At 46.2% G+C, this 24,278-nt stretch overlaps 1 protein-coding gene across 1 annotated transcript; it reads left to right on the top strand.

Moving 5' to 3' along the window:
* Positions 1-7,896: 7,896 nt before the first annotated feature.
* CD14 (CD14 molecule) lies at positions 7,897-10,128 on the top strand. Its single transcript, XM_084779624.1, has 2 exons — positions 7,897-8,267; positions 8,359-10,128. Exons 1-2 carry the CDS (start codon positions 8,265-8,267, stop codon positions 9,469-9,471), a joined length of 1,116 nt encoding a protein of 371 aa, XP_084635750.1. The 5' UTR covers positions 7,897-8,264; the 3' UTR covers positions 9,472-10,128.
* Positions 10,129-24,278: the final 14,150 nt, after the last annotated feature.

The raw sequence follows: 24,278 nt of genomic DNA on the forward strand, positions 1-24,278 counted from the left end.
AGATTCTTGCCACCCACCCTCACCCCTACCCTTTCTAAGGAGCTCTGGCAGTGCCTAGCCACAGAGGAAATGCCCACAACAGATCGGTCTGTGGACGAGGCGGCGGTGCCTTCTCTAGGCCGAAGGACCCAACTCACTATAGATGGTGCCATCCCTGGGATGGTGATCCTGGATGCTATAAGACAACCGGCTGAGTAAGCCAGGAGGAGCGAGCCAGGAAACAGCACGCCTCCATGGCCTCTACTTCAGTTCCTGTCTTGACTTCCCTCAGGGACAGACTGCCGTTACCTGGGAGTGTAAGATGAAATAAACTCTTTTCTCCCCAAGTTGCTTTGGGGTCACAGTGTTCTATCACAGCATAGAAACCTAAGACAAACCCATTCTCCATGCCTTCCGAGAGAATGAGAGGCCTAAAAGATTTTTTTTTTAATTGGCTAAACCCTGGTATAGACAAACCCAAACCGGGGAGTGCATTCCCTCCTGGGCTAACAAAATACAAAAATACAGTTCCCTAACAAACCACCATTAAAACCAAGGGCTGCCAGAACCACAAATGGCCTTGGCGCCTAAGGGTCACAAAGTTCTTTGAAGAAACAGACTTAAAAGGTAGGAAAAGGAAATTCTAAAAGATAAGGAAGTTTGAGCTGCAAGGAAGAGCGCCCCCCTCCCCCGCCAGAGATAGCGTTACCTAGCAACTGATCTGCCCCCCACGGGAGATAGGAAAACAGACAGACACTTCCCTGGGCAAAGTGGTGAACAACAAAGAAAGTTAAGCCACGGGTGGTCTTGGCGCCCTTTTCTGTAGCCTGGCACCTTTTGGACATTAGACTCCCTTATGTTACTCAACCAAGCTAGGATTCCTCCCCCGCCCCCCCACCCCACCCCACCCTCCACCCGCTTGAGGGGCCTTGGGAAAGAAAGGAACTTATAAAAGGTCTCCAGATCAACGATTTGGTGTCTGCACCGTCCAGCTGGAGCTGAAATACTCCCGCATTGACAGCGGTTTTGAGTCTTTCTGGTTCTTCTCGGGAATCTCGAGATCCAGGGCCTCCGGTGCTGCTCTCCTCCTGCGCTGCCCTAGACCTACGCCTTGTCAATTCGGGTCAGCAAAGCCAGGTCTCCCGCATCTGGAGACCTCTCTTCCGCCCGCGGTGTTCTCAGATTAAACCCATTCTGTTGTGATGTCGCCTGCTTCCTTGGGTTTTTCCCTTTATGTTGTCCCTTTCATAGCTGTCGCTCGGTCATAGTGTAATCCAGTCGATGGTTTTCTCTCACACTTCCTTCGCCAATCCAAGAGAATGAGTATTCGGTGACGTAAGAATTTTCTTTGGTGCCTCTCTACGTGTTAGGAAGTGACCGGTTAGGCAAAGTGCTACAGGTAGCCTGGAATTGAGCTCTTGGAAGAGACACTTATGTCAAACTATTGAAATAATAGACTCTAAGAAGCTGGAATTTCCCCCCAGGAATCTCGTGGTGGGAAGAGAGAAAACCTAAAGCCAAACACCACGTGGCTTCTCTCACCTCATGCTGGGCAGATGGGGGAATTTGCCATCCAGGGGAAAGTTGCAAGAATTTTCTGCTGGGAAAAGAATAAGGGAAAAGGAAAGGGGGGAAGGGCTAAATAAATCCTGGTGCTGGCCAGAGGAGGACTTTGTCCTCCAGAAGAAGTGATGTCACACAGTGCTGAAGGCTTGTCACACAACGTCCCGGGGAGATTGGGGCCCAGGTAGTGATAGGCAGGACCACTTAACTGGGGAGCCACACAATGCACATCCTCTATGTAAACTTCAACCTCACTTCAGGATCCTGAAGACAGAGGTGAGGGGGTCACTGTATCTCTTTGTTCTTCTTCCCGAGGGTGTGGCACCAAGTAACTATCCTTTTTATGATCCCAAGTCCAGGAACAATGCAAATGAAGAGAGCAAACTTTTGGTTTGTTTTTGTTTTTGTTTTTGTTTTTTAATGTATTTGGGGCTGGAAAAATGGCTCAGAAGTTAAGAGTACTGGCTGCTCCTCCAGAGGACCCGGGTTCAATTCCCAGCACCAACATGGCAGCTCACAACTGTCTGTAACACCATTTCCAGGGGCTTTGACACCCTCACACAGACATACATTCAAGCAAAACACCAACGTGCATAAAAAATGAAAAGGAATCATCAAAATTTTTTTAAATAAATCTTTTATTTTTTATTTTTATTTTTTAATTTTAATTTTTTGGTTTTTCGAGACAGCATTTCTCTGTGTAGCCTTGGCTGTCCTGGACTCACTTTGCAGATCAGGCTGGCCTTGAACTCACAGCAATCCACCTGCCTCTGCCTCCCAAGTGCTGGGATTAAAGGCGTGCACCATCACACCTGGCTTAAAATAAATCTTCAAAAAGCAATTTAATTTTTTTCTTTTTTTGGTTTTTCAAGACAGGGTTTCTCTGTGTAGCCTTGGCTGTCCTGGACTCGCTTTGTAGACCAGGCTGGCCTCGAACTCACAGTGATCCACCTGCCTTTGCCTCCTGAGTGCTGGGATTAAAGGCGTGTGCCACCACGCCCGGCCTTAATTTTATTTTATATGTATGACTGTTTTGGCCATGTGTGCATATATAAATACACCACTTGTGAGTCTATTGCCCACAGAAACCAGAAGAGGGCGCTAGATTCGCCACCCCACCCCCCCCACCCCCCCCACCCCCCCCACCCCCCCCCACCCCCCCCCCACCCTCAACATCCCGGACCTGGAGTTGTAAGTGGTTTTGAGCTGCCATCTAGGTACAGTGAACCAACTCACCAGGTTGAGAGCAAATGCTTTTAGCTATAGGCATCTCTCCACAAATTGTTATTCACATCAACTTCCTTCCCCTGAATTTAGTTCTACCCCTGGAGTCAGCCAATGAAGTCCTGCGGTGATCGCCACAAAACAACCAGTTACTACAGATTACACAGCTACTACTGTGTCTCCAAACCCAATATCCTTCCAGCCCTGGGACAGTCATTTATTGAGCACCTGTTATGTATGTAACAACATCCTATGTTGGTTGAGCCAGTGTCTGGACCCCTTCCTCTCGCAACAAGCTTGCAGCAGTGGCAGCGCCTCCCCCTCCTCTGAATTGATGGGAAGGAGGCCACTGCACATGTGTGTAGGCACAAGCGCAAGGCCATGGAGTTGGCTCTCTCCTTATACTTTTATGTATGTAGGTTCTGGTCATTGAACTCAGATGTTAGACTTTTGTGGCAAGCACTTTACCACTTGCTGGCCCCAAGTCAGCCTCTTAAGCCCGTATCTAATTCCTGGTGGAGAGGATGAGATGAGGTCCCTGACAAAGCTATGTCCTGCCTGATGTGTCCATCCAGACAGTTACCACTGCCCAAACTGCCTTCTGCATCCATCTGTCTGACAACACCAGCAACTCCGCAAGAACCAGCTCCACACCCTGCACTACCATCCTCTTGGCTTTTAAAGTAGGAGTCTGGTTAGGGAGACAGCTCGGAGGGTAATTATTTTGCAAACATGTGAGGACCTGAGTTTGGAGCCTCATCACTGGAGTTAGTAAGACAAGTGGAACTCTGGTGTCCCCAGCTCTTGGAATGAGGCAGAGACAGGAGAATCTCAGGGCCAGCCAACATTGCCAACATAGTGAGATCCAGGTTCAGTGAGAGACCTTGATTTACACAAATAAAATGAAGTGCAACAGAAGAAGACACTGGCTGGGTGTGGTGGCCCATGCCTTTAATCCCGGCACTTAGGAGGATCTCTGAGTTTGAGGCCAGCCTGGTTTACAAAGTGAGTCCAGGGGCTGGAGAGATGGCTCAGAGGTTAAGAGCAGTATATGTTCTTCCAAAGGTCCTGAGTTCAATTCCCAGCAACGACATGGTGGCTCACAACCATCTATAATAAGATCTGGTGCCCTCTTCTGATGTGCAGGTGTACATGCAAGCAGAGCACTGTGTACACAATAAGTAAATAAATAAATCTTTTTTTTTTAAGTGAGTCCAGGACAGCCAAGGCTAAACAGAAAAACCCTGTCTCAAAAAAAACAAAAAGAAGGTGGAGGAGGAAGAAAGAAGAAGATGATGATGACACTGGACATCAACCTCTGGCCTTCACATGCACATATGTGTACACATACACACACACACACACACAGAGAGAGAGAGAGAGAGAGAGAGAGAGACTGACAGACAGACACACACAGAGACAGACAGACAGACACAGAGAGAGAGAGAGAGACAGAGACAGACAGACACACACACACAGAGAGAAATAGAGAAAGAAAGAAAGGAAGAAAGGAAGACCGACAGACAGGCACACACACACACAGAGAGAGACAGAGACAGACAGACACACACACACACAGAGAAAGAGAGAGAGAGAGAGAGAGAGAGAGAGAGAGAGAGAGAGAGAGAGATTTTAATTGAAAATCCCTGATCATTCTATTTTACCAGTAAAGACTCAGGAACCAGATGCTGTGGTGAAACCTGCTAGCTCAGAGAGGCAGAGAAAGCACCCAGCTGAACTTCCTACTCAGCTCACATTTAGGTGGAAAAGGCCAAAAAAGGCTCACTAGCTCAGCTAATAGCCCAGGAGGAAAAGGAAAAAACAAAAACAAAACAAAACAAAACAAAATAAAACAAAACAAAAAAACAAACCAAGGACAAAGGTTCCTTAGCTCAAAGCTCAAAAAGCCAAAGGCCACGTAGCCGAGGAGCTCAAGAGCTAGAGAGCTAAGAGCCAAGCTAAAATCCCAAGCCCAAAGAAGCACCAAAGACTAAAACATCAAAGACCCCTTCTACTTCTACATGCAGTTTTAAACCCCTCAACTCAAAGTCCCCCCTACTCTTTAATCCCTGTCAGCTGGTTTCTTATTCCACCTCTTGACCTGAGGTTAACTTTATTAAATCCTGTGTACAGAGAGCTTTTGGATTAAAGGTGTGTGCTAGGCATCAACCACACCAAACAAAAGACAAGTTTTGTTTTGTTTTGTTTTTTGAGACAAGGTCTCTCTGCGTTAGCCTTGGCTGTCCTGGAGTCACTTTGTAGACCACGTTGGCCTCGAACTCACAGCGATCCGCCTGCCTCTGCCTCCCGAGTGCTGGGATTACAGGCGTGCGCCACCACGCCCGGCACAAAAGACAAGTTTTTACAATTCACAATGTCAGGGATCACAATGGGGTCAAAGATCCTGTAACAGAAGAAAGGAGGGAGGGAGGGAGGGAGGAAGATGGAGAGAAAGGAATCCTGATATATGAGCTCAAGAAATTTGCCTAGGTCTCACAACCTCAACAGCAGCGCTAGGATTCCATGCTAGCTCTTTTCTTTCTTTCTTTCTTTCTTTTTTGTTTGTTTGAGACAGAGACAGGGTTTCTCTGTGTTGCCCTGGCTGTCCTGGAACTTGCTCTATAGACCAGGCTGGCCTCAAACTCACAGAGATCTGCCTGCCTCTGCCTCCCCAGTGCTGGGATCAAAGGCATGCACCATCACCCATGCTATCTCTTAATTATGTGTATAATCATCTGGGCTTACCAAAGGTCTCAGGAATGTCACAGTGACCTAGCCTGGATCTGGGGCATGACTCGAAATGCAGGGAACACTCAACAGGATACACAATAGGATGTATGGTCTGACGTTTCCTTGTTTGGATAAAGAGCAGACACGCAGCTATTCATCAATTAACACGTCTGTGAAAAGGTAGCATGTGCCTGTGACTCCAGGACCCAGGAGGCAGAGGCAGGGGGATCTCTAAAAGGCCTTGTCTAAAATAAGAAAGTAGTGGGGGGAGGGGATTGCAGAGAGGAGGGACTGGAAAGAGAAGGGGAGAACAGCAGTCAGGATGTAATATATAAGAGAATAAATACAAAAATAAAGTAAATAAATAAGGATTCAAGTGAGGGATAAAGACAGTAGTGTCATCCTCTGATCTGAATAAGAGCATGCACCTCCTAATACACACACACACACACACACACACACACACACACACACACAACACACACACACACACACACACACACACACACACACACAGTTCCCAAATGGGACTCTCCCAAAAAGGGATACAAACCTATGAGGGCTGTTATAAGTATATGGTTGCAGTCTTCTTCCTATGGGACACTTGTTTCTTTTCCTCTATCATTACAAGTGATATACTGGTTAATTCTCATTCAACATAGTCCAGCCCCCACTTCCAAGTTCACTGGAATTGTTCTTGGGAGGGAAAACAGGAGAACAAATTGTAAATGGAAAATGCTTCTTTTAGGCCAAATTGGAAGCAGTTAGTTGCAGGGGAGTCCTCACAAGGAAATGCCTTCAGACTTTAGAGACTGGGGTCAGTGGGTTTCCAAAGAAATAAGCACCAAATGCTTGGATGAGCCATTTAAAGCATTTACTAAAAAACTTCCCTACCAAGAAGGGCTGCAGCATCCTCAAGACGGACAGTAAGAGGAAGATGTCCCTCCTAGTCTGTGTCACAGGGAGTCTGTATGAGGATTGGAAGCTTAACAGCTGGGGCTAGTTTTCTTTGGTGTCTTAACAGCCTAAATACCTCTGTCAATGCCCAGAATCATGTAAGGCAGTAACTGGGTTCAGAAAAAGAAACGACATGTAACAAAGACAGCTTATCAATGGCACTTTGAATTTCTTGGTCAAGATGAGAAAAAAAATGAGAACATCTGAGGTGTCTTACTGCTTTAGGAAACACTTTGCTGTAGTTGGGCAAAGTGACACATGCTTTTAATCCCAGGAGGTGAAGGCAGATGGATCTCTGTGAGTTCTAGGCTAGCTTGGTCTACTTAGTGAGTTCCAGAACAGCCTGGGCTATACAGTGAAACCCTCTCAAAATAACAACAACAACAACAATAATAAATAGATCTTGCCTCACAATTTTAGAAACGTACATGCCAGTGTGATTTGGTCAGTGTATCGCTATCAAATATCACATTTTGCTTTGTTTCCTTTATGAAACAAGGTCTTTCGATATAGTCCTGGCTGTCCTGCAACTCTCTTTGTGGACCAGGCTGGCCTTGAACTCACAGAGATTCACTTGCCTCTGCTTCTTAAATGCTGGAATTAAAAGCGTGCCCCGCTAGCCTAGCTAGCTTTTTCAAGAAAATTATTAAACAGCTGGGCATGGAGTCTCCTACCTGTCATCCTGGCATTTGGGAGGCAAAGGCAGGAGGAAAATCATGAGTTCAAGGCCAGCTACGCCACGGTGAGTTCCTAGCCAGATTGGGCTACTAGAGTGAGAGAACATGGGCAAGAAGGAGAAGGAGAGAGGGTGGGAAGAGACCAAAAATTATTTTTTTTAAATTTATTTATTTATTTATTGGTTTTTCGAGACAGGGTCTCTCTGCGTTAGCCTTGGCTGTCCTGGACTCACTTTGTAGACCAGGCTGGCCTCGAACTCACAGTGATCCGCCTGCCTTTGCCTCCCGAGTGCTGGGATTACAGGCATGCGCCACCACCCCCGGCCTAATCCCAGCACTCGGGAGTCAGAGGCAGGCGGATCGCTGTGAGTTCGAGGCCACCCTGGTCTACAAAGTGAGTCCAGGACAGCCAAGGCTAACGCAGAGAGACCTTGTCTCGAAAAACAAAAACAAAAACAAAAACAAAAAAAGGCTTGCGCCACCACGCCCGGCTTTTGAGACCAAATTATTAAACAAGGGAATAAGATGGGGAGACGGGAGGATTGCTCTTACACTAATTTTCAGTCTTGAGCTTTATTCCCCTCTGAAATCCATAGATTAAAAAAAGTTCACAATTCCCTATAAATAGATAAATAAGTTCACAATACTCTTGAAGAGGAAAACCAAGGGCTTGGATTTGCATGGTGGGAACTTGCTAGTAACTAAGACTAGGGGGAAATGGGGCTCAAACCCCGGGATTTGTCAACAGAGTGCTGATCTAAGCCATCGGTATGGCTCATCCTTTTCCTGTATGTACCAGACAAACTCCAGGCGCTTAGGTCATTCCTCTGGCACAGAATGCCCTAATGCTATGAAGAATTCTTCCTGCTTTGGTCCCTCCCTGCAAAATACTTCAGTGCAATATTTACTAGAAGTGAGTAGGGCTGTTAGGAGGAAGAGAAGTGGGGAAGCGACTAGAGTTCACAGAGGAGGGGACAGGGTGACACCCCAGGATTACATAAAATCACAGGGGCTGCCAAATTGGTCAAATAAGCGTGTGGAACCTGGAAATCAGAGAACGGCTGTACAGCAAAGAAACTGAAGCCTTTTTTCTGAGAGGGTCTGGGCTGTTGGAACGCTCCGAATCTACCGACCATGGTGAGTCAGACGGTCTTGGGATGGAACTGGGGCCACCCCAAGGAAACTCAGGGACTGGTTGGAGTCTCTCTGACCCCTGCTGTCTCCTCAGGAGCATGTGCCCGGCTTGTTGCTGCTGCTACTGTCGCTGGCGCATGCCTCTCCCGCCACCCCAGAGCCCTGCGAGCTGGATGAGGACAGCATCCGCTGCGCCTGCGACTTCTCGGGTCCGTCGCCGGATTGGTCCAGCGCTTTCCTGTGTACCGGGGCGGTGGACGTAGAGTTCTACGGGGGCGGCCGTAGCCTGGAACACTTTCTGAAGCGTGTGGACACGGAAGCAAGCCTAGGGCAGTACGCTGACGTTGTCAGGGCTCTGCCCTGGCAGCGGCTTACCGTGCGGGCAGCGAGGGTTCCTGCTCCGATTCTATTCGGAGTCCTGCGTGTGCTTGGGTATTCCGACCTCCAGGAACTGATTCTTGAAAACCTCGAGGTAACTGGCACAGCGCTGCCGCCGCTTGTGGAATCCTCGGGACCCGATCTCAACACCTTGAGCCTCCGCAACGTGTCGTGGGCTACAAGGGATACCTGGCTCGCAGAACTGCAACAGTGGTTAAAGCCTGGACTCAAAGTACTGCGTATTGCCCACGCACACACACTCAACTTTTCCTGTGAACAGGTCCACATGTTCCCGGGCCTTGTCACCTTAGACCTGTCTGATAACCCCGAACTGGGCGAGAGAGGACTGAGCTCCGCTCTCTGTCCGCACAAGTTTCCGGCACTCCAAGTTTTAGCGCTGCGCAACGCGGGGATGGAGACGCCCAGCGGCGTGTGCTCTGCGCTGGCCGCTGTAGCAAGCGTGCAGCTGCAAGAACTGGACCTTAGTCACAATTCACTGAGGGAGACTGCAGGCGCTCAGAGATGTGACTGGCCTAGCAAGCTAAACTCGCTTAATCTGTCTTTCACTGAGCTGAAGCAAGTACCTAAGGGGTTGCCAGCCAAGCTCAGCGTGCTGGATCTCAGTTACAACAGACTGGATAGGAAACCTAGGCCAGATGAGCTCCCCGAGGTGGGTAACCTGTCGTTTAAAGGAAATCCCTTTTTGGACACTGAATCCCACTCGGAGGCGTACAACTCTGACATAGCCACAGCCCGAACGTGTTCATCCCTGGCAGTGGGTATCTCTGGAACTCTGGCTGTACTCGGAGTAGCTCGCCTCTTTGACTAATGCCTAAGAGAGAGAAAGGGGACGTTTACATTGTCCAGGCTTCTTGACCAACGAATCCTCTGCCTTGCATTTATTAAAATCTTTTGCTTGTTTGTTTTTTGAGACAGGGTTTCTCTGTGTAGCCCTTGGCTGTCTTGGAACTCTCTTTGTAGACCAGGCTGGCCTTGAACTCACAGAGATCCACCTGCCTCTGCCTCATGAGTGCTGGGATTAAAGCCGTGGGCCACTACATCCCGGCAAAGATGTATTTATTTATGTATATGAGTACTCTGTCATCATGTACATCTGTACTCCAGAGAGAGGGCATCGGATCCTATTATAGACATTGTGAACTTCCATGTGGCTGCTGGGACTTGAACTCAGGACCTCTGGAAGAGCAGCCAGTGCTATTAACAGGCTGTGCCATCTCTCTAGCCTCATTTATTAAAATCTTAAACAACGACGTGAAGGAAGACAGTCAAAATGGCTCAATGGGTAAAAGCTAACAAGCTTGACACCTGATTTTGATCCCCAGGATTGATTCACATAGAAGGAAAAAAATGCGCTCCTGAAACCTGTCCACCTGTGCTCCACGCACGTGCTGTGACACAGGCGTGTGCTCGCATATGTGTAATGCACACAAAGGTGCTCACAAAATAAAGATTTCTAAAATAACAATCTGCTTGTTGGTTTGGGCTGTTTCTTTGTTTGTTTGTTGAGACCGAGTCTGGCTATGTAGGCCTGGCTGACCTCGAACTCACAGAGATCTGCTTGCGGTGGCTGCCTCCCGAGTGCTCTGGTTAAAGGGATGTGCCTTGAGTCCACCTGTGACACTTCCTGGTTATAAATGTGAGGATGACCCTTCCAAACTGACTTGCATTTTTGCAAACAGGATAACAGCTCATGCCTTACCATCTCAAGACAGTTTCTTGCATTTGAACAGTTTGCTCACACTTCGCCAGTATACAAAAGATACATACAATGTATGCTCCTGTATAACCCCCTCTCCAGTTAGACTGGCAGACATAAAAGAAAGTTGTAATTCAAGGAGAGGGAAGAACCAAACTCTACCTTGGAAGGAATTGCAGAAGATGAAACATTTAATCTGAGTCTTACGGCACGCCCACCACCACTTCCTCAGAAAGCACATCCCAGGCAAAACACGGCCACTGTTTCAAGGCTCAGAACCTGGAAGAGACAAACAAAGCCACGTTTCACCTGGTTAGAAGGAGCTAAAGATCCTTGCGATGGAAGCCGAGCATATTTATTTGTGTAAGTACCCATTCTATGTCACACTGCACTAGGGCCACATAAACCCTATTATCCCAGCACTCAGAGATGGAGGTGAAAGGACAAAAAGGTCAAGGTCATCTTTGGTTACATAGTGAGCCTAAAATATATGAGATCATGTTGTTGTTGTTTTTCTTTTTTTTTCTTAAAGATTTATTTATTATGTATACAGTGTACTGCCTGCATGTGTGCCTGCACACCAGAAGAGGACACCTGATCTCATTATAGATGGTTGTGAGCCACCATGTGGTTGCTGGGAATTGAACTCAGGACCTCTGAAGAGCAGAGTCAGTGCTCTTAACCTCTGAGCCTTCTCTCTTGCTCCCCAGCATCGATTTTTACTGTAACACATGTGAGCTATTTGCAGTTTTCTCTGTGCAGTTTTCCTTCAGTATGAACCAAGAGCTAGCTCCTGCATCAATGGGGGAAATAAAGTGGCCAAGCAGCTATGATAAACAACAAAGCTCAACAAGACTAGGAGTCTCCCTTATCCAGCTCGGATCCCCAGCCCTCAAAGTGGCGCCTCTATGAACCCCATTGTCTGTATGAATACCACCAAGTGCTCCACCCTTTCCTAGAAGATTGATTGAATGAGGATGGGCTTAGGGCTGGGTATTGCTTTCAGGAAGATAGGTAAGGAAAACCATACCAAATAGCACAGACGTTCCACATAAGTGGAAAGAGTCTTTCCCATCTGACTTTGGAGATTAGAGAGGCTAGAGACTAATTCTGTGTCTTGCTTCCAGTGTTAAGATATGTGACATATGTGTATGTGTGGTGTATGTGTGTTTCTGCACAGCACCCAGCAGGCTAGAAAGAAAATTCAGTCATCTAAGGCTGAAATGAGAAGTACAAGGCATCCCAGAGAAAATCCAAGATTGAGAAATTTGACCTGATAGAGCAAGGCTGAGCAATTCACTCTCAGAAAGACGGAAGGAAGTGAAGAAAGGAATAGGACAGAATTAAGAGAAGTGAGGGTTCCACATGGTACTTTGTGGTCAGATATCTGATGCGGAATGGCTTTTTTTCTGCTGAAGGGTGAAATGTGGTCATAGGGATATTCTGAGCCAAAATCTGTTTCCTTCTAGCTTCTTCTTCTGCTTGTCTGGATCTGAAGCTAAGCACACCCTAGGTCTTTTTCTCAACTTCTAGAAGAGTGTAGCTTTGAAACAAATTCATTTTTTCTACTCTCTTATTCACTCTATCCCTTCCAACCCACACACTCCAGCCACTTTTTAAATCCACTTGCTATCATATTCCATAAAGAACATTTGAGCCCTGATTTAAACTGTGTGGCAAAACTTTTTGAGGCTATGTTATGTAGTCAGGCAGCCCTCAAAGCGGAAACCCAGGGAGCTGGGTGTCACCACTTCCCCAGCAAGTTGTGAAAAAGATGGATGCAAGACATTTCCTTCTTTTTCGTTTTTTCGAGACAGGGTTTCTCTGTGTAGCCCTGGCTGTCCTGGACTCACTTTGTAGACCAGGCTGGCCTCAAACTCACAGCAATCCACCTGCCTCTGCGCCCAACTACACCACCCCCCACCCTTCCATCCCCCTCCTGGGATTAAAGGCTATACCACCATGCCCACCAGGCTAAGACTTTTTGTTTGGTTTGTTTTGTTTTTTGAGACAGGATCTCTCTGCGGCAATCCACCTCCCTCTGCCTCCCAAGTGCTGGGATTAAAGACATGCACCACCATGCCCTGCTTGGTTGTTGTTTTCAAGACAAGGTTTCTCTGTGTAGCCTGGCTGTCTGGAACTCACTCATAGACCAGGTAGCCTAAAACTTAAGACATCCACCTGCCTCTGCCTCCCTAGTGTTGGGATTATATCCATGCACCACTACACTCACACTGGTTTAACTTCTTCAAACCAATGTAATATCCCACATCAAAGATTACAATATTTTCTATGGTTGTTTGAAGAGATTCAAAAGAAAAATGTGGCAGAATCCAATACACTTCACAAAAACACTGAACAAAAGAGAAATCTATGGAGTTCCCTCTCATGGCCATGAAGTGTACAGAAAAATGTCAGCTGAGACAATACTTGATGCAGAAAAACTCAGTATCTTTGCCCTAAGATCATCAACAACACAAGAATGTATCTTTTTAAAGCCTCTAGTCAGCAATTTATGAGAGGTTCTGGTGTAGTAGTGCTCTTTATTGTAAGAACCAGACAAACTCTATTTTTAAAAATGAAACTCCATTTTGTGTTAGCCTGGCCAAGGGCTGAACCTAGATTCCAGGAAAACCACAAACTAGCCTAAACAGAAAAATATTCCCTAGCAACACAATCAGCTTACCTTGGGAAAGTCCAGATATACTCTGCTGGTCAAGCTGACCAGCAGGTGGTCTGGCACATAGCAACAACCAATTAGGAGAAGCCAGGCCAAAGTTCCCAATGCCCCCATGACTGCTTCAACCAGTCTTTCTATAGGTGAACTTGTCCCTACCTATTACCCAACCACAAAATGCTAAGGCTTGTAACTCCCTGCTTGCAGCTTTTCTGCATAAATGTCATCCAATCATACACTGTAAAGCTCATATACCGTAAAAACCCCTCTCAATTGAGACTCGGGGCCACTTCCCTGCATCTGCTGTGTCGGTGCATAGGGGGTGTGGCCCAAGCTGGAACTTGCAATAAAAACTTCCTTGCAATTGCATTTGGACTCGGTTCTTGGGTGGTCTGTTCAGGGTTTCTCTCAGAATTTGGGCATAACATTATGTTGTGGGTGTTTTTCCTTCCATCCTTTAGCTCCCGGAATATAAACTCACGAGACTCACTGAATATTATACAAATATATAAGCCATAAAGCTGGTTTCTTGTCTGACTAGCTCATGACTTAAATTAACCCATTATTCTAATCTAAATTCTTCCACATGGCTGGTTAGCTGAGTTCAGGCAACATGCATCCATCCTCCTTACATCTCGCTGGCTCGATTTTCCCAAGCCTGGCTCTATCCCCAAATCCTCTCTGCCTACCGGATGTCCTACCACCTATTTCCTGCTTAAGCTATAGGCCATAGGTTTTTTTGGTTTTTTTTTTAACTGTCAGGTGTTGCATCCAGACAACACAAAAGAGATTCCTTCTACAGCTCTGGTAGTGATAATTCATCATGAAAAAAAATATGACTTTAAGGGGCTAGAGAGATGTCTCCTCTTCCAGAGGTCTTGAGTTCAATTTCCAGCAACCACATGGTGGCTCATGACTCTCTGTAATGGAATCTGATTCCCTCTTCTGGTGTGCAATGAAGACAGAGCATTTGTATATATGAAATAAATAAATCTCTTTTAAAATAGAAAAAGAAAAAAGAAAAGTATGACTCTATCTCAAAAAAAAAAAAAAGCAGGCTGGGGAGATGGCTTAGTAAGTAAAGTGCTTGCTGAACAAGCAGGAACACCTAAGTTCAGACCTCCAGCACCCACGTGGAAGCTGGGCATGGCAGCAGATGCCTGCAACCTCAGCATTGCGGTGGACAGCAGAGGGTTAATGGTCACTCAGCCTGGCTGAACCAGTAAGCTCCAGGCTCATCGAGAGAGGAGAGAGAGAGAGAGAGAGAGAGAGAGAGAGAGAGAGAGAGAGACTTAAAAACTAATGTGACAAGTTGGAGCTGGAAAGACAGCTCAGCAGCAGAGAGCCCTTGCTGCTCCCACAGAAAACAAAGGTTCACTTCCCAGCACCCACACATCTTTTCACAACCTTCTGTCAGTCCAGTTTCAAGGGACCCCACCGCACCCTCTTCTGGCCTCCTTGGTTGCCAGGCGCACATAGGGTGCATATACACACTTGCAGGCAAATACTTAAACATATAAAATAAAAATAAATAGCTGGGCGGTGCTTGCACACGCCTTTAACCCCAGCACTTAGGAGGCAGAGGCAGGTGGATCTCAATGAGTTCAAAGCCAGCCTGGTCTACAGATGAGTGCCAGCGGCCAGAGCTACACTCAGAAACTGTGTCTCAAAAAACCCAAAATAATAGTAATACATATTTTTCAAAGATAAAAGATGAAAACTGATAGAGAAATATACCTAATGTTGACCTCTGGCCTCCACATACATGGGACAGCCCATCCATGCACACACACACACACACACACACACACACACACACACACACACTAAAACATAGAATACATGTTTGTGTCTCTTCACGCTGTCAGAATTTATTAACAATACATTCACGAGCCCCATCAGCTTCATTGGCTCTGATTTTCTTTGATAATTGGCTGAGGTAAACACTGGTTCTTTGTTTCGTTTTATCAAGACAGGAACTCACTATGTAGCTTTGGCTATCCTGGAACTCACTATGTAGACCAGGCTGGCCCTGAGCTCAAGAGATCCATCTCTTTCTCCCTCTCAAGTACTGGGATTAAAGGTGTGCATCACTATGCCTGGATTTTTTGGGTTTTTTTGTTTTTTGTTTTTTTTTTCCGAGACAGGGTTTCTCTGTGTAACCTTGGCTGTTCTGGACTCGCTTTGTAGACCAGGCTGGCCTCAAACTCACAGAGATCCGCCTGCCTCAGCTTCCTAAGTGTGGGATTAAAGGCGTGCACTACCATGCCCAGCCTACTATGCCTGGCTTTAAGACAAGTTATTTTATTCTGATTTTAGGTACTAAAACTAACTTTTAGATCACACATTGCACATCATAGACCAAATCTCCATATATATATATATGTATCCACATAAACAAATGGATATTAAATATATTAATATTTAAGTTATAGAAAAAGTGTGATTCAAATAGACTAAAGAGGCGAGGCATGACTGTAGGTAAGCAGAAAACTGACAAGGATGCAATCGAGACCTCTGGGGTGTGGGTGGGTGGATATGGCACCCTGATTGAGGTATGCTGGAGGTGGTGCTGCAGAGTCAAGACCACAGGGGTCAGAGTTGAGACAAGGCTCAGAAGTAAGCTGAACTGCAAAATAAGCTGCAGTGCCAATGGAAGCCATTGAGCCAAATCAAAGGCAGGTACCCAGAGCCCTGACTAGGGGCATCAAAGGACACAGCCACAGGTGCAGAAAACTGGGGTCAGGTGAGCTGTGCACACTCTAATGAAGTGGTGCCTAGCAGCTGAAACCTAGAGCCTCAGCATGTTTCTTATGAACCACTCACAGGGAGGGGCTAGCTGGTCTCCATAGGAGGAGGAAGCTTCAGTTTCTAGCTTTTAAAGATTTTGGTAGGTTGCGTTTATCAGTCATCTGTAAACACTCATACTTGGGATCAGAGAAAAGTGTGCTGGCTAGTTTTATGCCAGTTTGACACAAGCTGTAGCTGTCTGAAAATGAGCCCATAAAATTAGGCTACAGGCAAGCCTGTAGAGCATTTTCTTTATTGGTCATTGATCAGGGAGGGTCTAGCCTATTGTAGGTGTTGCCACCCCTGGGCTGGTGGTCATGGGTTCTATAAGAAAGCAGGCTGAGCAAGCCACGAGGAGCAAGCCAGTAAGCAGCACCCCTCCATGGCCTCTGCATCAGCTCCTGCCTCCAGGTTCCTACCCTGTTTGAGTTCCTGTCCTGACTGACTTCTTTCAACAATGAACCGTGCCGTGAAAGCACAAGCCGAATAAACCCTTCCCTCCCCAAATTGCTTTTGGTCATGATGTTTCCTCATTGCAGTAATAACCCTTTGCTTTGCTAACTATGAGTTTGACCCATATGGTGAATGTCTTTGCCAGTTTCCCATGGGCCCAGGTCTTAGTTATGGCTGTGCCCATGTCAACAATACACATTCACCCAGGACTTCACTCAGGGCTTCCTCCAATCCCTATTGGCCAACCCAGGTCTAGATAAACAAATGCCCAGGCAAATGGACAGACACTCAAATAGGCCACGTGGACAATGTATGCTAAGCCAAGCAGAAACCCTTAGACAAGATATGAGTTGTCTCTTATTCCGCTGGCATATGTATCAGATAGGCCAATGACAGATCAGTGGTAACCATCACCATGTCAGTGTTTGGTGTCTTTCTCTTATGGGGTCCAGGTAAGGGCTTTGGTTTTGGTTTTGTTTTGTTTTGTTTTTGGAGATAGGATTTCTCTGTATAGCCCTGGCTGGCCTGGAACTTGCTTTGTAGACCAGGCTGGCCTCAAACTCAGAGATCCACCTGCCTCTGCCTCCCGAGTGCATGTGCCACAAACACCCAGCTACACTTCTTATTTTAATGTCTAAGGTCTTTTGCCTGCACTTTTGCCTGTCGTGTGCATGTCTGGTGTCCTTGGAGGTAAGAGGAGAGCTTTAGATTTCTAGGACGTTATAGATGGCTTTGAGCCACCGTGTGGGTTGTAAGAACTAAACCAGATTCTCTGCGAGAACAGCCAGTGTTCTTAACAGGTGAGCCATCTCTCTGGCCCTGGCATTACACTCCTATCTCAGTCTACAGTGTTCCGTTGGGGTAACCCACCCCTACACATATGGCTATGAAGGTATGTCCCTGTGTTCTGGCTTGTTGATTGCTGTGCCAGCAGTGTTTTTTCAAGACAGGGTCTCTCTGTGTAGCCTTGGCTGTCCTGGACTCACTTTGTAGACCAGGCTGGCCTTGAACTCACAGAGATCCACCTGCCTCTGCCTCCTGAGTGCTGTGACTAAAGGTATGCGCCACCACTCCTGGCTTTGGTTTTTCTTTTAAGATTTTAATACATCCATGGGCCCTGGTTCCTTTGATACATTACCGGGTGACATCCTTCATGGGCAAGTTACTTACTGGTCTCAGTCTCTGTGGGTCCCACCAGACGTTGTTGCTTAAGGTACCAAGTTATCGGCTTCTTTATTTGCCCACAGAATGCAGCCAATGTTGTTTGTACAGCCTGAAATCCCACAGTTTACGCAACACGGAGTAAGAGCATCAGGGTGCAGCCTGATGTCAACATGAAAGGAAAGAGTTTGGTAAAAGAAGAACTGACCTAGAAAACTCACACTTCCTAGTTTCAAATCCTATTGTTTAAACAACAGTAATCGAGACAATGTGATAAATAGTGGAAGGTAGTGGCAGACTTCAGTATAAAATACTGGAGAGCTCAGCATGTCCATTTCTGAAACGGTGTGGGTCACATTAAATGAGGACACACTACAGTCTCAGCTAACGGTGTAGAGACATCTAGATTATCTTCCTGGAGATGGATGAGGTTGGGTGCTCTCCTCAGACTATATCTTAAAATTAATTCAGCCAGCACGGAAAGCACACACAGAAAGTTGGGATAAAGCCGGGCGGTGGTGGCGCACGCCTTTAATCCCAGCACTTGGGAGGCAGAGGCAGGTGGATCGCTGTGAGTTCGAGGCCAGCCTGGTCTACAGGGTGAGTCCAGGATAGCCAAGGCTACACAGAGAAACCCTGTCTCAAAAAAAAAAAAAAAGAAAAAAAGAAAGTTGGGATAGAAGAAGTGATCATGAGTCCCAAGGCTAGCCTGAGATACATCATAAAACTGTCTCAAAAAAGGAAAAAAAGTAGCTGGGCGTGGTGGCACATACCTTTAATCCCACCCAGCACACGGGAGGCAGAAGCAGGTGGATCTCCGTGAGTTCAAGGCCAGCCTGGTCTACAAAGTGAGTCCAGGGTAGCCAAGGCCACACAGAGAAACCCTGTCTCTGAAAAAGTCTAGGGATATAGTTCTTTTGCTACAAATCTTGTCTAACATACAAAACGCTCTAGATTTGGTCCCTACCAACATATAATCTGAGCACACACATGTCTGTAATCTTTGCACTAGAGGAACTGAGGAAGAAGGGTTGGGAGTTCAAGGTCGTCCTCGGCTGTATAACGAGTTCAAGGCTATCTCAGGCCACAGGAGAATCTCTAAATAGATGAAGGGTTTCCAAACTAAATTTTGTACCAACATGTTCATATTTGTGCTGCATAAAAGAAAAAAGATGCAGCCGGGCGGCGTGGTGGCGCACGCCTTTAATCCCAGTACTCAGGAGGCAGAGGCAGGCGGATCGCTGTGAGTTCGAGGCCATCCTGGACTACAAAGCGAATCTAGGACAGTCAAGGCTACACAGAGAAACCCTGTCTCAAAAACAAACAAACAAACAAACAAACAAAAGAAAAAGAAAAAGAAAAAAGACTCTGGATGTGCTAGCGCACATCTTTAATTGCAGCACTTGGGAGGCAGTGGCAGGTGGATTTCTTGTGGTTGGAGGCCAGCCTGGTCTACAAAGCAAGTCCAGGACAGCCAGAGCTACAAAGAGAAACCCTGTCTCGAAAACCAAAACAATGAAAAAAGAAAAGAGGTTGACTCTTGGTGTCGTTTCCCCAAGAGTGGGCAGTTTGCTCTTTCCTGTTCTCATTTAACAGTATTCTACAGTAAAAGAAGTCTAGTCTGGAAGAGAGTGTGTTAATCTAAGAGATGTCTGATAGAAAGAGGAAGTCCTAAACAAAGGCATCCTCTCTGTATATCAGGCATAGCAAACACAGTAAAGAAAAGAAATGAGGAACTTTTCTCTTACTCAAGGTTAAAGGCATCTCAAGGAAAAATAATTCTTCTGAAACTACTGACTCTGAAACATCTGGTACCACATGTTACTTCCAACATTTTTTGATGCTGAGGGACATCACTTTCAATGCCTGGTTGCTTCCAGGTCTCAGACCTGGTTGTCACCACATCTCACACATACACATTGTTCTGAACCAGGGACGTGAATAGTTGACAAAGGAAAAACACAGAATATGGTACAACAAGAGCTGTGTGCTCCGCAGAGCTTGGAGGAGTTAATTACATTGGAAGTCCAAAATGCAGTAAGACTGGTTGCATTGGTTTTTTTAAAGGCCAGATAATTCTGAACAGGTTGAGTACATAGTATGTAAACAGCATAAGAACTTAATTATAAATGATCTGAAAGCCCAGGACTAACTTGAAATAGGTTGGGTGAAAGTTTGATTTGTAAGAGCAAATTTTAAAAAGCATTTCTCAGGGGGAAAAAACATTCCCACCCATGTTAGCATTATTCTCAGTAGCAAAAACTTGGAAATGGCCCAATTGATAGCTGAATGCCCTGTGAAATGCAGTCTAGTCTATGAACACAATGAAATATTTTTTTATCACATTTTTATTGAAAATTAAAAATAATTCCTATTACATCTCATTTTCTATCCCATCCCATGCATCCTCCCATTCCTCCCTCCCTCCCACTTTCACCCCAATCCCCCTTCCCTATGACTGTGGCTGTGGGGGACCTCCTCCCCCTGAATATGGTGCTAGGGTACCAAGTCTTTTCTTGGTAGTCCTCTATCCTTCTTCCGAGTGCCATTGGGCCTCCCCCACAAAGGGACATGGCCAAATATGGGGCACCAGAGATCCTGTGAAAGTCAGTCCCCAGTCTCCACTTAGCTGTGGAGAATGTTCTGTCCCTTGGCTAGATCTGGGTAGGGGTTTGATGATGACTGCCCGTTTTGTCCATGGTTGGTGCCTTAGATCAAGCAGAATCCCTGGGCTCAGATCTAGCCATCATAATGTTCTTCTTGTAGGTTTCTAGGACCCTCTGGGTCCCCCTACTTGCCTATCCTCTATATTTTCCTCATCTAGAGTCTCAATAGGATGTCCTCACCTCCATCCCCGTTTCCTGGTAGGTGCAGACTTTCATGGGACCTGTCCCTTGGGCTAGTGTCCGGTAATAAGTGAGTATATACCATTTGACTCTTTCTGCTTCTGGGTTAGCTCACTCATTATAATCATTTCTAGTTCAATCCATTTGTCCACAAATTTTGGAAAATCCTTGTTTTTAATAGCTGAGTAATATTCCATCGAAACACAATGAAATATTATCCAGCAACAGAAAAGCAATGGAGTTCTGATACATGCTACAGCAAAGATGAATCTTGAAAATAAATATGCTAAATGAAATAAGGAACACACAAATATGGTGTGGCTTGACTTACACTAAACATTTAGAAGATAAAAATTGAATTAGAGGCCGGGCATGCCTTTTATCCCAGCACTCGGGAGGCAGACGCAGATGGATCTCTATGAGGTCGAGGCCAACCTGGTCTACAGAGAGAACAGCCAAGGCTACACAGAGAAACCCTGTCTTGAATAACAAACAAAAAATTAAATTAGATAGTAAATAGCTTAAAGATTACCTCAGTCTAGACTCAAGGTAAATGGGAAAGTTATTTGATGAAAACAGTTTCTGTTTAGAGTGGGGGAAACCATTCTTAACAATGCTGCTAGCTCCATGACACTGTGAAGTTAAAAAAATGTCACTACCTTATACTGTATTGAGTCTTTGCCTCAATATAAACATTAACTCAACATTAATTAAATATGATCAAAATGACACATTTTATGATGTGTTTACCATAATTAAAAAAATCAAAAGAGCTGGAGGTGGTGGTGCACGCTTTTAATCCTAGCACTTGGGGGAGGGGGCAGGTGAATCTCTGTGAGTCTGAGGCCACCCTGCTCTACAGAGTGAGTTCCAGGACAGCCAAGGCTATGCTGAAATACGTGCCTGTAATCCCATCACTTGGGAAAGAGAACAGGAGGATCCTGGAAGGTAAAGCTGATGCACTTGTTATAGATTCTGACAAACACAGTCACTGTGCTGTTACAGCCTGGCTCTGACTACTAAGAGACTCAGAGGTAGTGGCATGCGGTGTCAATATCCTATGCAAAGGAATGCGTCACATCCCAGTTCTGATTCAGTTGCCCAAAGTTTCATCATGCTACTCAGAACGGAGCACGATTGAGAACTTATGAACGATTACTGGAAATTTCCATTTGCTTTTTCCTGTCGGCAGTTGACCTTAGGCAACTGAGGCTGTGAGTAAGGGGAGACTGCCGTGCGTGGTATTCGAAGAGAAAGAATAAAAGCAGAGAATGAGGAACTGTAACTCCTGGATTGGTTGCCATGGTTCTCACCCTAGCACGGAGGAGCAGCCATGTGCTGAGTAATCAGTTGCTAGAAATAAAGTCATGGGTGGAATTTAGAAGTGACCAGTGCAACTCATGAGGAGTTGGGTTGCTTCATGTGTAGGAAAATTTAAACTTGGTGTTGACGGACATCTCGGCTGACAGTCTTGCAATGCAGGGCTCTGAGTTGGATTCTCAGCATCCATTGTAGAACACCTGGGTCTGATAGCAGTTGGAATCCCAGTGCTGTGGAGGCAGAACCCTAGGGCTCGCTGGCCAACAAGAAATAGCCAATTGGTGAGCTTGAGGCCAGTGAAAGATCCTGTCTCTAAGGAGATGTATACACTCCTGCCTCAAAGAGTAGTGTTTCCATCCTCCGCCTCCAGAGGTATTAGCACAACCGTGCCCATGATCACTCATAGACACACAATTTAAACTACGAAATTATTGTTTTGTTGTTGTTTGTTTGTTTGTTTTTCGAGACAGGGTTTCTCTGTGTAGTCCTGGCTGTCCTGGAACTCACAGAGATCTGCCTGCCGAGTGCTGAGAATTAAGAACTCTAGCCACCGCCATCCGGCATCCCCCTTTTTTTTTCTTTTTCTGGCTTGTTTTTGTTTTTGTTTTGTTAAACAATGAAATTATTAACAAAGTATACTCCCAGCACGTGGGAAGCAGAGACAGGTGGATCGTTGTGAGTTGAGGCCAGCCTGGTCTACAAAGTGAGTCTAGGATGGCCAAGACTTCACAGAGAAGCCCTGTCTCAAAAACAAAAAACAAAACAAAACAAAACAAAAAGCAAAGTATACAATTGCATGGTTGTTAGTTGTTGTTGTTGTTGCTTTTGCATGGTTGTTATTTGTAACAACTAAAATGATAGGCTAAATGAGCCACACTGTCAGCTGGTAGCTTGAGTTCCAGCCTTTAGTCTCAGGTCTCAGGATTTTACTGAAGAAACTAATCGGTTGAAGCTTCTGATGTTTAGATGCTGGCTGGCCTGAGCTATGGTATGGCTTCAGAGCCCTTCCCAAAAGGAAGCAGATTACTGAGGCAACAGCAAAGATTGTTAGCCTGAGTCTGAAGAGAATAGAAAAAGAATGGAAGACGAGAAGGGTCAAGGAATCCATCTTCTTTTAAATTTTAAATAATTTATTCAGATTACATCTCAATTGTTATCCCATCACTTGTATCTTCCCATTCACCCCTCCCTCCCTCTTTCACCATATTCCCCTCCCCTAGCTCTGTGACAGGAGGGGACCTTCTCCCCCACCATATGATCACAGCCTATTAGGTCTCATCCTGGTAGCCTGCTTCCCCTTCCTCTGAGTGCCACCAGGTCTCCCCACCAAGGGGAAGTGGTCAAATAGGGGGCACCAGAGTTCATGTAGGAGTCAGTCCCCGCTCTCCGCACAACTGTGGAGAATGTGCTGTCCGTTGGCTAGATCTGAATGCATGCATTTTTGAGCAGTTAGTTATTAATAAAATGGAACTGTCAGCCAGGCGGTAGTGGCACACGCCTCTTCTCCCAGCTCTCGGGAGGCAGAGGCGGGTGGATCTCAGTGAGCTCAAGGCCAGCCTGGCCTACAAAGAGAGTTCCAGGCCAGCCAGGCCTACACAGAGAAACCCTGTCTCGGAAATGAAATAAAAAGGGATTGTGAGACGCGGCAGAAAGACGCAGGCCAGCGCTGCTGTCGGTAGCCGCAGGGGGTCCTCCCTCATGACCGTCACTGCGATGAGGTCACATGATTGACCATGTCCCAGAAGAGAGTTTTAGGATGGCTCGGAGCAAAACAGCGTTAGCGAATTTATTACACAGGAGAAGGGAAACAGCTGCTCTAGGTTTAAGTGTAGGTTGTCCGAGGACGGAGGTGGGGCAGGGTTAGGAAACAGATGCCACACCTGAAGCATGGGTGTGGCCTCTCAAGAGCGAGGGTCTTCCTTAGATATTTGTACAGTGGCTATGTACATTATGTTGTGGCTCTCTAAGCTATATTGTTTAAATGATGTCATTTATAGCAAGGCTTAAATATTAAGCAAAGTTTAACATTGGGGGAGAAGATAAAAAAATAAACAAGGTGGCCCTTCCCTCTGCATCCCCCCTCCCCCCACCCCCCACCCACCCCTCCAGTTCTTTTTTTTTTTTTAAAGATATATCTTTATTTAATTTCAATTTATGTGCCCTGGCATGAGGGTGTCAGATCTTGAAGCTACAGACAGGTGTGAGCTGCCATGTGGGTGCTAGGAATTGAACCTGGGACCTTGGGAAGAGCAGACAGTGCTCTTAACCACTGAGCCAACTCTCCAGCCCTCCCCTCTGGTTCTTATATAGCCCAGAAAGCTTAGACCTATGTGTTAGGGCTCAATGCCCTAAAATGGGAGTTTGCACTCAGCTCAGGCTAGACTCTGAACCAGGAAACTTTCAGTATTCCTCAGAAACCTCTAATCCTAAACCGGGTTTCTGTTTGTCAAGAAAAGCCTTGCTACCCCTCCCTCCCTCACCCCCCTCCCTGCCCCTTTCCCGCCTCACCCCCTCCCTGCCTCACCCCCCTCCCTGCCCCTCTCCCGCCTCACCCCCTCCCTTCCCCCTACGGAAGGGAGAGCTCTAGTTCCATATTAACTCAAGCAAGCCTCCAGCAGATCAAAGCCCCAGGCTAGCTAGCAGGCTGTTCCAGCTAATATACCCTCCTCCTG

The sequence above is a fragment of the Acomys minous genome (assembly GCF_964271855.1).
Source record: "Acomys minous genome assembly, chromosome: 4".
NCBI lineage: Eukaryota > Metazoa > Chordata > Mammalia > Rodentia > Muridae > Acomys > Acomys minous.